The sequence below is a fragment of the Vicugna pacos genome, chromosome 16 (assembly GCF_048564905.1).
Source record: "Vicugna pacos chromosome 16, VicPac4, whole genome shotgun sequence".
In the NCBI taxonomy this organism is placed as follows: Eukaryota; Metazoa; Chordata; class Mammalia; order Artiodactyla; family Camelidae; genus Vicugna; species Vicugna pacos.
Genome location: NC_133002.1, coordinates 51,210,862 through 51,225,846, shown reverse-complemented (window position 1 = coordinate 51,225,846; position 14,985 = coordinate 51,210,862). Strand labels below are relative to the sequence as shown.

Here is a 14,985-nt window from a genome sequence, read left to right as displayed (position 1 = left end):
TCATGTTTTATAGCATTTATATCCCCATGACAACCATTCAATTCACTAAAATCATTTAATAAATACTTTAATTGAATTTCCCAAAGAGATGACCTAGAATAACCTAAATGCCAAGCACTCCAAGAATGGTCCTGAATCAAATTCATTTCTCATTCGAATGCCAAGTCATAGAGAGGGATGTTGTATTCTCTTTAAATTTATTTGCTTTTATCCAAAACTGGAATCTGTGATGGGTCTTTGGGATACACAGGCAAAACATTCTGCAAAGTGAAAAGCTTTATTTGTTGTAGTGTGCTTAATATTCAGCCAGACTTGCATTTTTTTCTAAAACTTATAAAATCACTGAGTATGCAAGAAGCACTAGAAAAGAGACTAAGCCTATTGAGAAGAAAACTGGAAACTAAGATCATCAATCATATTTTATTTTGAATAATCTCTTTCATAAAGAGGTAAATTCTTCTAAATTCCAGAATGAATGGAATTCAATATAGCAAAGTAAAAGGTTTTAAACACATAAAATAAATATCCCGATGGACCTTCTACCATCTGTTTTAGTAACTAAAATTATTAAAAAAAAAAACACTAAATTTTTAAAAAGTTATATCAAGAGCTAAAATTGAGATTTTTTCCATCTATTACCTTGATTTTTCCAGACCCATTTTTGAGAATTGTCAGCAATTCTGGATCAATAATTCCAAAATATTTCTTGAAGAGTTTGAGTCTCCTCTCAAATCATTAAACATGCTTACTAATCAATAAAGATATGGAAAAAATACAAAACCTTTATTTATGAAGCAAGCAAATTATATTAAAAGACTGACTTCCAAGAAAAGTTTGCTGCTTGCTATGAAAGTTTTATTATTACAAAACATTTTCTATTATCTGTATTTCTTCATTTTCTTTCTTCATTATTTGTATGACCTTGTAAACACATCAAAATCCAAAACAACTGAGCTTTATAAATAAAACATAAATCAATATAAAAGAGCCAAATGCACAATTAAAACCAAAGGTACCACCACCATCATCTTCAATTTACCAACAGCCTATGTTCTAAAACTATATTTTCAAATCAGTTGTTTGAAACTCAGAATAGTATCCTACAGAAACAGTGTTAAGAACTGGGGTTACTGGAAAGATGTAAAGTAACAAAAGTTTACAAAACAATATCTACAGTGTAATCCCATTTTGTAAGTAAAAACAAGCAGATTATAAAATACTATAGTCCATAGTCCTGTTTTTATAAAATATGTATCTATATATATTGAATATTTTACACAAAAAGCCAAGAGAGATATGAAATGAAGTATTAAAATTAGCGAATATCTCCTTCTTCAAAACCTTAACTCCAGTCTAATCTTGAGGAAAATACAAGACAAACCCAAACTGAGGGACATTCTGTGAAATATCTGAACCAGGACTCTTCAAAATTGTCATTGAAAAAAGTAAAGTCTGAAAAACTGTCATAGCCCAGAGGACATAATCACATTCAATGCGGATCCTAGGTAGATCTCTGAACAGTAAAAGGGCTTTGTGGAAAAACTGGAGAAATCCAAATAAAATCTGGAAAATAGTTAATACTAATGTTTCAATGATGGTTTCTCAGATTTGACAAATGTACCATAAAAATATAAGATATTAACAACAGCGAGTGAAGAGTATATGAAAACTCTGACCTACATCACAACTTTCTGTAAATCTAAAATTATTCCAAAATTAAAAGTAGATACCTAAATGATAGATTACAGGGTTTTTCCTAATTCACCTCCATTTTCTAATTTTTCAACAAGCAACATGTTGCATTATCACAAAAAACAAAAAAGGGAGGGGTAACTATTCTAGATTAAAAGAAACTAAAGAGACATAATAACCTAAAGAAATAAATAGCATTTTGGGGACAAATGGGGAAATTTACACATTTGATATCTGATAGTATAACCATTAGTATTATTGAATTATTTTCTTAGGTGTGATAATGGTATTGTGTTTATGAAGAAAAATGTTCTCATTCTTAGGAGGCACATGTTGAAGTATGAATGAAATTCTATCTAAGATGTCTGCCACTTACTTTCAACTGGCTCAGGAAAAAAAGAGAAAGAAAACTCTAACTATATACTTGACAGAGAAAGAGAGAGAGAAGGCAAATTACGGCATAATGGTAACAATTGGGTGTTGATTATACTGTTCTTACCACCTTGCTGTAGACCTAAAGATTTTCATAAAATATTTTAAACTAACAGTTTTAACTTTAAAAAGTGATTCAAACCCCAAACTAATGCAGAAGTCATAATTTTCTCTTAAATATAAAATATATTCTAATTTTTATGCTGCCCGATTCATCTTTTACAAATTAAAGAAAAAAAGGATCAAAAAAGGGTGACTTGTGGGGAGGGTATAGCTCAAGTGGTAGAGCGCCTGCTTAGCATACACAAGGTCCTGGGTTCAATCCCCAGCACCTCCATTAAAAATAATAATAATTAAAATAAATAAATCTAATTACTTCCCCTCCAAAAAAAATTTTTTAAAAGGTGACATATGACACATAGTAAGAAATTACAGGTAACATTCAGGAGTAATACTTAAGTTTCCTTCAAATTGATATTGAATATAGTATTTTTAATCAGCTGGATAGTTTACATCAATCTTGGGTTCATTCATTTCTAACTTATCTAGTTTTTTTAAATAAATATGAACTATTTACTTTGAATACAGTTACCTCATCCTTTAAAGAAGCTGGAAAGAAGATTAAATAACCCAGAAGACACAGCTGGGAACTGTAAAGAAGTATAAGAAATAGTCACTGGCAGAATAGAAGAGCAGGTCTCCTTACAAAGCAATTGCATTCTATGTACCTGGGTCAGACATGGTTCATCTTGAGCCTTAGACCCAAGATATGTCTGCCCAAAGTGTTTTTTTTTTAATTGAAAAAGAAGTGGAAATGCTAAGGCACTTTAGAACATTCTTTGCTGTCTACTGCTAATTGAATTAGAAATCTGTAAGACCATTTCTAGTCCTAAAATTCTACTGTTCTACATGAAACAGCTTTAAAACAAGTATACATTATCACTTCATACCCATTAGGATGGCTACTATCAAAAAAAAAAAAAAACCCAGAAAATAAGTGTTGGCAAGGATGGGGAGAAACTGGAACCATTGTGCATTGCTGGTAGACATAAAATGGTGCCACTGCTGTGGAAAATATGGAGATTCCTCAAAAAATTAAACACAGAATTACTATATCCAACAATTCCACCTCCAGGTATTTCTCAAAAGAACTGAAAGCAGGAACTCAAACAGACACGTATACACCCATGTTCCTGGCAGCATTATTCACAACAGCCAAAAGGTGGAAGCAACCCAAGTGTCCGTCAGAAGAAAAATGGACTGAGAAAAGATGTCATATTTACAAAAAATGGCATATTATTTAGCCTTAAAAAGGAAGGAAATGCTGCCATATGCTACAACCCGGATGAAACCTGAAGACATGCTAAGTGAAATAAGCCAGTCACAAAAAGATAAATATTGTCTGAGTGCACTTATATGAGGCAACTATGGTATGAATGGACTCTATTCAAATTCACAGAAACAGAAAATAGAATGATGGTTGTCAGGGGCTTGAGGAAGAGGGAAACAGAGAGTTTGTGTTTAATGGGTACAGAATTTCAATTTGGGAAGATGACAAAGTTCTGGAGATCAATGGTGGTGATGGTTATATAACAATGTGAATGTACTTAATGCCACTTGTATGCTAAATTATATCCTAAAATGATTAAAATGGTAAATTTTGTTATATATATATTTTACCAAAAATTTTTTTTTAAGTATACAAGCCATAATACCCTCCTACCCTCCTTAAAAGCATTAAGGTCCATGTCCTACTCTTGATGCAAACCTAAGGAATGCTCACTGCCTACTTCCCAATCTTCTCTGCCCATGAAGGAGAACAGAGAGCTAGCAGAGCCAGAGCCAGAGGAGGGAAATTGGTCCTGATATCAGCCCCGCTAAATAAACTTAGAAAAGCCGAAACACAGGGTGAGGTTAAAGGTGGCTGAGGCAGGCGGGGGAAGGGAAGGCAAAGGTGGAAGGAAAGGAATTCCTCAGAACACGGGCAGCGGATCAGACTGGGGACAGAAAGGGCCACCATAGCTGTGAGGAAAAGGAGGAACAGAGAACAGCAGAGATCAGAGATGGGAATCTCCCCAAGGTAAGAGAGAGGAGTGAGTGGAGGGAAAAGGAAAAAGAGAAATATAAATAAGGAGATTCATTTAAGAAGAGATCCTTCCCAAGTACCAGCAGAAAAATGACTTCCTTCCACTGAGGTGACCATTTGTATCTAAAGAAACCAAGAAAGTTGGTGAAGTCTATAAAATTAGGAAGAAAAAAATTTTCCATGAGAGAATACTAACATATTCCATCCACAGAGAACTATGTACTGCTATTTTTTTCATTTGTTTTTGTCTTTTTTTTTTTTCACAAGAAGAGAACACTTATTTGTTTAGGAATAATTTCAGACTTTCTTATTTGTGTCAAACTCTAGGATGCCACAAATGAGCTGAAGAGTTCCAAGGCACAGCAGTTAAGAATACAGGCTTGAAGCCAGATCTGCCTGAATTTGAATCCTGGCATTGTCACCTGAAGCAATCTGCCTAAAAACTTGCTTCGATCTCCAGATCTGCAAAATGGGAGTAATAACAGTACCTACACCTCACAGGACTGCTGCAAGAATTAAATGGGGTAAAATATGAGAGCGCTTAGAACAGTGTCTGGTCCACACTGACCACTATTAAAGTACTAGCTTCCCATTTTCCTCCCGATCTGGAACGTGAGCTCCAGGAGAACTGGGATCTTGCCTGATTGTTAACTCCTGAAGCACCAGGCACCTGACATAGCAAGCATTTGTTGAATAACAAAAATGGATTGAATAATATAAACTTCATGTCAGCAACACAGAAGCCCAAAGGAATCGCACTGCCTTTTTGTTATTACCGACAACTAAAACCTGCGTAATACTTCAGCCTCAAAGTTCATAGAGGGTTTTCACATCCCTTCTCTCAAGTGAGTCTGTGAAGCGGATAGCATCTCCATCTTACAGACAAACTACGACCCAGAAGACTTCAGTGATCTGCCCAAGGAATTCTGGAAATTAATCCTACTTCTGTTCAATCTAGACCCCACCCGGAAAGCTCAGAATATACCCTACCAAACTGTTCAACCATCCTTACGTGCAAATACACAAAGCTTAAGGTCACCAAAACACTTTATCCCATTTGCTTCAACAGAATGGACAGAGAGGGAGGAGACAGAGGAAACAACGTTAGTAGCTGCTGAAGCTGAACGACCAGCATGGGGGACTGGTTATACTCTTTCTACTTCTGTACGTCCGAAACTTTCCGTAACAAAAAAATATAATTAAAAAATAAACTCTTCACTCCCCAACATAAATTCTGCCACTTCCAACTGTCTGTTGAACACACCTGGGTGTGAGGAGAACCCCACAGCTGAAAACCAGTCTGAGGCAGAGAAGAGGGTGCTGGACTGGGAATCAGGAAGCTTCAGTCTTCGCTGATTCCTCACTCCTCTGGGCCCTGAACTTCCTCGTCTGTTCCTTCTAGGATAAAATTCGGATTTCAGCTTTCTACTAGTTCCTTAAACTCAGCATCCAAAACCAAACACTTCCTTATTCTAAACTCCTGTGACCTGTTCTTCCTCCTGACTTACATATTCCTAATGTCCCATTCTGCCAGCCATCTAACCATAAAAATTTCAGCATCATTTCTGACTTAAGACATAGAACCGACTGTTCCCTTCCCCTCCTACCTAAACAGTCACCACATCTCTCTGTTCAAAATATCTTGAATCCATCACCTCCTCTCCATTTCCAAGGCCACCGATTCAATTCAGGCCCTTATCATCCCTCACTTGGACTACTACCATGAACCCAACTAAAGCCCCTGTCTCTAGTTTCTCCTCACTGGCAATCCATTATATTCATCCTTAGTCTGACATCTTAGACCCTCCAAAACCCAGTCTGGACCTCTCAACAGTTGCATCTTCCACTGCATCCCTTTATGTAACCCAGGGTCCAGGCAATTTGGATACGCAGATTCTTGACATCCGCCTCATTTATGAAAGCACCCCCAGACTTTGATCAAGCTATCCTTCCCTCCAGAATGTCCTCTTCTTTCCACTGGTCCTCATTTTCACAGTGGTGCAATTTAAATGCCACCTCTTCAGTTGAAGTGTTCCCTTATATCCCCAAGGGGGCAGTATTACTCCCTCCACTGAACCCCTAAGCACCCTGTCTGAGCCCCTTTTACAGCACCCTTTAAATTCCTATTAGTCCTTTCTTTCTTTGGTGCCCCATCCTCTCTACTAAATGATTCACTCCCTATCAGAGGAAATGATCTTTTATTTATCTTTGTATCCTTTAGAGCTTCTCAAAGAGTGTGTGCCATGGCACAGTGGTGTGCTATTAATTGTTCTAGACAGTGACCCCCTCAGTCCTCTAGGCAGCCACAAAGGGACTTCAGCAGCCAGGGTCCCCAACTGGTCAAGCCTCAAACAGTCTCCTCCTTCAACCAGGTAGATGCCATGATAACTTGAGAAGCACTCAGAGGACGCAACACAGCACATGGTACACAGTGGATACTGAATAAATATTTGCTGAATTGACTCTTGGAATAATCCATTTACTACCCTTCAACCACAATTTCCAAGAAAACTGACCATCTAGACTAGACTCTCTCTGAACATTTTCACTGAACGTGTTCTCGTCACCTTTTTAATAATCACCTGTTTACTAGCTGGTTATACTTGTCTTACCACCCAAAGCCCACATCTACAGTTTATTGCATAAAATAGCAAAGGATATGAACAAACAATTCACCATGAAAAGACTCAAAGAGAAAAATTCAACATTACAGAAGAAATTCAAGTGTCACTTTATACTATAAAATTAGCAAAAACTTTTAAGGAAAAAAAAATGTATTTCTATCCAGTTATGGTGAAACAGGTATATCTGTGTATCTGTTAGTACAAACTAGTATAACATTTTTGAAACACAGTATGCCAATATATATCAAAAGCCATAAAAACATTCATACCATTTAACACATAATGCACTCAGAAATTTATCCTAGTGATATAATTAGCCAGAAAAAAAAACAATAATATCTACAAGAATGCAGATTAAACCATTAACTGAAAACCAGCCAGCAACGTAAATATCTAACATAAAAAGATTTAAGTAAATTATGAGAGCATGACTTGATGAAATACTTTGCAGCCTTTCAAAGTGTAAACTTATAAAATTAAAATTGTGACAACTATAACATGGAAATGTTTCATAATCTAATAAACAGGAAAAAATCCAAATTATATGCATCAAAATTAAAAATGAATACACAATTTTTTAATGGAATGCCAAAAAGAAAATCAATTGTTTTAGGGCAGTAACCCAAACCTTTAACAATTTACTTAATATCAATTTTTAAATTATTTAAGAGAGAGAGTTCCACCAGGAAACAAGGGGTTCTGGCATACAAGCTTGGAAAAGGTCCACTGCTCCCTTCTACTGCTCATTTTGGCCCTAACTGAGAAGGCCACTTCACTCATGCACTCCTTTTCACAATGACCTATGACAACCCAGACCTCAGCTTTCCAAGGACCAACAAACTAGCTCAACTGGTTTTCTGATCATCCCAGTGAACCTGTGGAGGATGAAGCGTGCAAAACTAGCATATCCTCAAGAATCAAAGAACCCCTACAACCATGTTTTACTTTAGTAATCAACAAGTAGCCAAGCCTAAGTTCAATTATAAACCCTCAAAGTACACAGTATTGTCACATTAAAGTGTCTGGGACTAGTATTGAAAATATATCAAAAACTAATTTTAGCACTGATGCCCCACAAAGACAATATTAAAACAGTCTTCCAATTGTTTTCCTGTAATATTTCCATTTTCTAAGTTTAATAATGAATGACCAAGTTACTAATGGACCAAGAAGACTAATTACTGTGAAGTAATAAATACTCAAGACTAAATTGTCTTTCTTAGGGTATTTCAGCTAAAAATAAATAATCTGAAGGACTAATACAACCATTGTATGGAGGGAACACAACCTTTAGGAAAAAAGTTTAACCTTTTGTTTCCACTGATGTGCTCTTAGTGTCTAGATCCTAAAAAAATGCAGATATATATCGTCATTCATGACAATACACACATAGCAGATAACAGAAAAAACAGTTTAATACTTAACCAAGTTCATCAGAGTCCCGGTGATCATCACTCAAGAATGTTGACACAAAAACTGAAGGACCTCTCAAGTTCCAAAATATGCAGATAGGTTGAACCCCTGTGCGGTTACTCATTCAAAACAGAAGTGGAAGATTAACCTACCCTCACTTCTCTTCAAACAAACTGACAAAGTACCAGGCAGTCTCCTGAGAGTATGTCCACCATCATCCAGTCTGTTCCAGAAGTAGCCAATTCAGTCAGGACCGGCGTCTCCAGGTTACCAGTTTCACTAGTGCCCCACATCCCTCCACCTTGGCCCACCTCACCCTTTCTGGCCAGACACTTTCATCTAGATTGTGTCTCCTTTGTCTCTTCCTCAGGCATTGCCAAGTTCTTGTTTTCTAAATAAGGCTCTGCCAAGCCTTACTCACCTGCAGTTCACTGCACTGGGTATCACCCAAATAGCCCATCAGAGCTCTTTATAATTTCTGAAAGAGAGAGAAGGAACTTTTTAAAACACAGTAGAAAACACCATTGCTGGTGTATTAGTTCTGAAGCATGTGTCCAGTATTCACAGCATATGGTCTTTCGGTCCACAGTATTTCAATAAAATGTAGCATAACCAGCCAGGACCAAGAGTCCCGAGATAAGGGTCCAGAGATAAAAATTTGGTTCAGTGTTGCTACCACTTGGGTGTGTGACCTTGGGCAAGTCACTTGACTTCTCCAGGCCTCAATTTCCTCATCTGGAAAATAAGACAGTTAGACTAGACAGAAGCAGCAGACCAAATCACAATGGAAAGAGCAGGCCCTTTCCAAGGCACAGCGCCAGACCACCACTTACTAGACCTGTGACGTTATGTTAGTTCATTCACATTTAGCCTAAATTTCCTCTGCAAAGTGGAAATAACTATCTTGGAGTTGTTCTGAGAACTAAACGAGAGAGAATGAGTTATAAAAAGCCTATAGTAAATAAACTGTGAAGCTCATTCATAAAGTTACACAGATGGTAATTACCAACATTACTCCCAGCCCTAAGGTTACATGAATTCAATTCCCAAATATTTATTTCCTTTTAAAAGATTCCTATTAAAAGATCAACAAATCAAAACTTTACCAACCTGACAATGTAATTAACTCTTTGAGTGTTTCAGTAACAATTCAATTACAGTTATCTTAAACTGATGGACGCTTAAGATTATCAGTATTACTTATCATCACAGGAAATAAGGGTGGAATAGTTCCTGCATAACATCTAAGCTAGTTCAGTGGCCATGCCTTTCCTGACTTCTCTCTCTGCTTTCATGACTGCCAGGGTACCTCAGCTAGAGAGGTCTTCAAAGGCCAAGCGACACCAAGTGTTTTCTATGGTCAGATCAAGGGAGTACAACTAACTGTGGAGAAGGGAAGAGAGGCTTTTTTTTTTAATCTTTTTTACTTTATATACTTAAGTACTACTCCAGTTTGTTAACCATAGCATGCATCAATTTTACATAAAAATAAATGATTTTTTAAAGCTATGTTACACATATTGCCTACTGAAAGGAAGCTCGCCTCACAGGAATATTTTCAACACAAGGAAGGAGAATATCCATAGAAGAAAGCAAAAAGGCAAATTGAGATGTGCCGAGAACACCTAAAATATGGCGCAGAAATAACAAAAATCACAAACATTCACACTTCAGAATGGTTCAGTCAAAAAATATGCCATGCATTCCTCTGAAGAAACTAATGATGAATCAGGGCTTTTTGGGGTCAAAAGCAAGTTGAGTACACACACTCTGGTTTTACCAGACAACTTCCTGCTCTTGGAGAAAATGACCCAGTACAATTTACATGAGTAAACAAGCTGGTATGACTGTTTGGTAGTATGTTGAAAACTTTCAATTTGCTTTAGAAAATTGGTAGCTTAAAAATATATATACACACATATATATAAATATATACCTAAGTTAAAAGTCTTCATGTTACATCTACAATATTTTCTGAAAGAATATTAACTCTATTAAATTCAGAATTATTCAACGAATATATGTACGTATACATGTGACTGAACTGTTATGCTGTACACCAGAAATTGACACAACATTGTAAACTGACTATACTTCAATTAAAAAAAAGAATTATTCAAAAGTATTACCCCACCCACCCTTGAAGTGATAGCTCACTAAGTTTTATGTTGCTTCTAGTCAATGCTACAGAAATAATCCTGACTACACCCATCAATTTAAATGAACTATAAACTGGTGTAGTCTCACTCTCCACATGTATCATAGTTCTCACCTAGAAAACATTTCAAAATACTACTTAGAAATCAAATTATATTTGCATGTACACTTATCTAAGTGTACTAAAATAAACAACCATAACAATTTGTTTATAACTTTTAAGTAGCTCCTCCCCCTCTCCTATTCAATCAACAAGTTGATAAACTTGGCCTAAATATCCTATGCATTTAAAACAACAGGCAAAGGTCCTTATTTCTTGTGCTAGGCCTGAATTTGGAGTCTTATATATAGGCTGACAGACAATTACACACTAATTTGCATTTAATATTAATACCAAGCCTGCTCTTAAACAGAGAACAAAAATGCATGTGTAAGATCTGGTCTACTTATTTGTAGGTCCTTCTGCAATATTCTTAGCCTTTCATGGACATGCTGTATATTTTTAAACTACACAAGGCCCTATGCAAGCATCGTTCCCCTCTCCAGTAAAACAATGGACGATCCATAAATGTTTACAGACTTTAAAACAATGTAGATTGAATATTTATGGTATTAGAAATGAAAGTTCTTGCTAACAAGTGCAAAAAATCAAGTTTACCAACTACAGAAAGGTACTTACTGATTCCCCAAAACTACAGCCTTACCTAAAAATAGTGTCCTAGCTTCCCAGCCAAAAGGACAGACTAAAAAAGCTATGTCTTTATTCAGCTCAAAGACACAGACTCCTACTTCACCACAACCTTCAATACTATGGTATTTCCCATTTTAGAATGCTTTGTGTAACAACCTGTTTGGTGGCCAACCACCAACTTCACTTTGAAGTGAATACTAACACTTCACGTGGTTTGCATGTGTGGGAATTGTGGAAAATGTCTTCACACAATTCAGGCCAAACAACACTAGCCACACAAGACTACCTATTTCTAAATATTCTATTATAGACTACAAACAAACATCTCCATAAGGCAAAAAGTAGATTACTGGTTCCTTCCACAAAGAAATCTGTAAAAAAAAAAAAAAAAAAAAGAAAGAAAGAAAAAAAGACAAAAGGTACAGATTGGGAGGTCTAAGGCATGAATATGCCTCCATCTGTAAACTGAAAATAAATAAATTTTAAAATCCATTTGCTTTGCCAAGAATAAAAATAAAAATATACGTGATACACACAAGCACTGCTGAGTTTCAAACACAAGCAAATGTGGTGTATGCACTTACAAAAGGATCTTGGTTTATGTCCACCTTCCTTTCCCAAGTTTTTTTTTAAAGGCAAAAATGTCAATTGTATGCCTTAATCTGGAAAAAAATAAAGCACAGCTTATTCTTCTTAAACAGATGTGTGATAGAGATGAAAAGTTTGAGTGGATTTCAAAATACAAAGGCTACCCATATGTGTTAAAGAAAAAACAAAAAAACCTGCAGTAACCAATCCACCATAACAACTTACATTGTCTCAATAAACCATAGTAAAATATTTTTAAAGTTGAGAAAATTGCTTGTGAAAAATTTTAAATTAGCAAATCTCTCTCCTTCTCCCCAGTACAGATTCTATCTATTCACTGACTCTATATCAATAATGTTCTATAAATCCAAAGCCTTATCGGTTAGATTAAATAAACAACACTTTGAATTCACACACTATGTGGGACCAGAAAATGACAACCCAGCCTTATCCCTAATAAGCTAAACAATATTCAACATTATCATTTTTATTTCAAAATAACTATGAGAGAGACAAGTACTATTCATTCCATTTTTCAGAAAACAAAGGCAGAATCTGCCTAAAATAATTCTTTCTAATGGAAAAGGTGTACTTTATATGAGTCTCCAAAACTGGACACACAAAATCCACATACACAGTCACTAACACTCAATGTAGAGTAAGTGATGGACACCAAAACACAGATAAAATTAAGACACTCAATTAATTACTCAAGGAAATTTAAATAGACAAACTATAATTACCCCTGATGAAGATACTGATCAAGGATGGCTACAAGTAACACTTGGCTCCAGATAAACTCCACTATGTTGGAGCCACTGAAAAGTTTGGTACACTTGACAGTTTTCTTTTCTAAATCTAGCCCTGCCTCTACATACATTTGACTTAGTGAGTGATATGGAAATAAAGATGGCCCCAAATTACTTAGTTTTAGCCTTACCCTTACGACTTGATTAAAATAAAGAAAGAAAAAAGGTAAATCATTTTTAACTGCAGTCTCACCTTACACATCTCACCAGCACTGTAGTTCTTTAGTGATCAATTATTACTTCATCCAATTCCTGAGGCAAATAGAAAAGTAAAATGTGTCTATACACCACCAGTAATAGACATGATCAGTAGCAAATATTTTATCAGCCTGAAGTGAAAAGGCATCTACATTTCAAATGGAAAAAGTTACCACAATGGTACATTATGCAGCTTTGTAAATGAGTTTGTTTTACTTTAAAATAAAAAATTTTCTCTCTGTGTAACAAAAGATTATAAAATGCTTTTAAAATCCAAAACATAAAAAAGTCATCTCTTACAGCACTGACCTTACTTTCTAAAAAAAGAAGAAGGAGAAGGAGAAGAGAAGTTAAAGAAAAGAAATCTCATTAATATGAGCTGAAGAGAGGGCAAAATTAAGAACAAACTAGCCAGGCCAACTCCCTCCTCCCCCTACACACGCCCAACTCTAGGAATCCACTGTCTCTGGAGTTATACATATTATATTAATGATTTGCCTGAAAAGTGTAAGTTGGGAGAGAGAAGGAATTCTGAGTTTCAAACAACACCTGAGGATCCCAGTCCAAGAAGAATCCTATGACCCTGATTTCCAGCCCTGGCTGGAGGATCCTCAGCAAAGGGGAGGGTGCAGGAGGCTCAAATATTCTAGGGGGAGAGGAATCAAAGTCCCCTAAATAAAACTGCAGTCCCTTAGCTCTAGAATAGGGGAGTCTTGAAGGAATCTCCAGGAAAGGATAGTCTGTTTTTATTTTTGTTGATGTACTTGTGGGCCAATGAGAATTTCCGAGGAGGGGGCGGAGAAAGGGGCGAAGAAAGTGAAGCTCAGGCAACAGCCCTCGGCGGGGGGTGAGGGGGCGCACCCCTGACCCACTTTTCCCGAATCCCACCCTCCGGCGCCTGCCCCTACCCTAGGTGGAAGTCCGAGCCCCGAGGGGGCAATCGAGCGGGGCGTGGGAGGCCCGCACGCTCCCCACCCCCAGCCGCGACCCGGAGGAGGGGAGCGTGCAAGGAGGCTCGACTCCCCCTCCCGGAGTGCCCGGGGCTGGACAAACCTCCTGCAGGCTCGCGGCCCGGGTCTGCAAGGCCCCCTCCAAGGCCTGGGCCGAGGGCGCCGCGGCCCCCAGCGGAGGGGAAGGGGACCGAGGAGGGGAAGAAGCTGTAAACAGCTCCAGCGTCCGGGCCTCGCCTCGAAGAGCCCCGCTTCCCAGGCCCCGCCGCGGGCCGCCTGGGCTCCCGGCCCGCCCCGGGGCCGCCCCTCCCGGGACCTGGGGGGCCAGAGGGGAGTCCAGTCCCCTCCCCGGAGGGCTCTGGCAGCTCGCCGAGCGGTCTCAGCAGCAGAGAAGGGGGAAGTCAGGACTTACCTGTCATTACTTTCTACGCCATCTTGGATCCACTTGTCAACGTCCCCACAAAGCATTATGGGTAAGAAAGAGCCTTTAAAGTGACTCCCCCCCTCGGCCCCCGACTCCCGCCTCCCGCCGCCGGCGCCGCCCCTCCGGCCGCACCTCCCGCGCGGAAAGTTGCCCCGGGTGGCGGGCCTGCCCCGGCGCCGGCAGCCCGGCCCCCTCCTCTCTTCTGCACTGTTTGCTTTTAAGATTCACCCCCATTTTTTAAACGTGGCTTTGGATCTTTCCCATTGCTCCAGCCCCTGGCCTCCCTCCCCCCCACCTCTCGCCTCCAAGCCTGTTCCCTTTGCCCCGCCGCCCTCCGGTCCTGGCAGACACCCCACGTCTGCATTTAATCAGCTCGAGGTTTCCCTGCTGCTGGCAGCAAAGAGCTGCTCATTGATTTATTTATGCGCATTTATGCGTCTGTTATTGCTCTAGATCCTTGGTGCACGGCTGCGGGCTCCTGCTTCCCGCCCCCAAGCAGCCGGGGGTCGCCTTCGGGGCCCGGTAGTCCGGCAGCCCTGCAGCCTGGCCGGCGCTCTGACTGCCGCATCCGCGGACGGAAAGGTATCTCTGACCGCTCCGGGGCCGTCGGGCTCCGGGATCTGGGCGGACACTGTGTCCCGGACTCTACCGGCATCGCAGCGCGTTTAGCGGGGGAGGGATGGGGAGTAATAAGCTAAATGCAACTTTTACCCCTGTTTACTCTCCCTGCCGCTGTCTCCTCCCCTCGGCCAGTAACGCGATCCGCGACCCTCTGAGTAGGGACCCCTCCCCTAGGAATGTGACTGTGGGCTCTGCCACTTTTGTAAATCCACTTTTACAGCCCGGGCTGCTTGCAGACTGGGGACTTCCCCGGACAGGTAACTCGGGGGCGCAAACTGCGGGCTCCTGCCCCAGCGCAGA

General features: G+C 39.2%; 2 protein-coding genes across 8 annotated transcripts in view; one reads left to right on the top strand and one right to left on the bottom strand.

Moving 5' to 3' along the window:
* HELZ (helicase with zinc finger) overlaps positions 1-14,100 on the bottom strand; it is a 137,845-nt gene extending 123,745 nt beyond the window's left edge. For 3 of the 7 annotated variants that reach the window (XM_031685622.2, XM_072939441.1, XM_031685627.2), the window contains exons 1-3: positions 14,053-14,099; positions 12,686-12,744; positions 8,669-8,725 (exon numbers count right to left, since the gene is read on the bottom strand). The gene's annotated coding sequence lies outside the window, so the exon portion shown is untranslated. Of the gene's footprint in view, positions 1-2,716; positions 2,778-8,668; positions 8,726-12,685; positions 12,745-14,052 lie in introns of those variants that run through there. The other 4 variants (XM_031685623.2, XM_031685624.2, XM_031685626.2 and 1 more) reach the window with 4 other exon arrangements.
* On the top strand, positions 13,449-14,780 carry LOC140686153 (uncharacterized). The gene is made up of 3 exons (XM_072939103.1): positions 13,449-13,517; positions 13,604-14,113; positions 14,518-14,780. Exons 1-3 carry the CDS (start codon positions 13,449-13,451, stop codon positions 14,731-14,733), a joined length of 795 nt encoding a protein of 264 aa, XP_072795204.1. The 3' UTR covers positions 14,734-14,780.
* The last annotated feature ends 205 nt before the right edge of the window (positions 14,781-14,985 follow it).

What these genes read in the sequence shown, in the direction of transcription:
- LOC140686153 (XM_072939103.1), top strand. Translation starts at nt 13,449, where the DNA reads ATGTACTTGTGGGCCAATGAGAATTTCCGAGGAGGGGGCGGAGAAAGG. An exon ending in GCGAAGAAAGTGAAGCTCAG is followed by an intron (nt 13,518 to 13,603) that starts GCAACAGCCCTC and finishes CCCCTACCCTAG; the next exon opens with GTGGAAGTCCGAGCCCCGAG. An exon ending in GTCCCCACAAAGCATTATGG is followed by an intron (nt 14,114 to 14,517) that starts GTAAGAAAGAGC and finishes TTATTGCTCTAG; the next exon opens with ATCCTTGGTGCACGGCTGCG.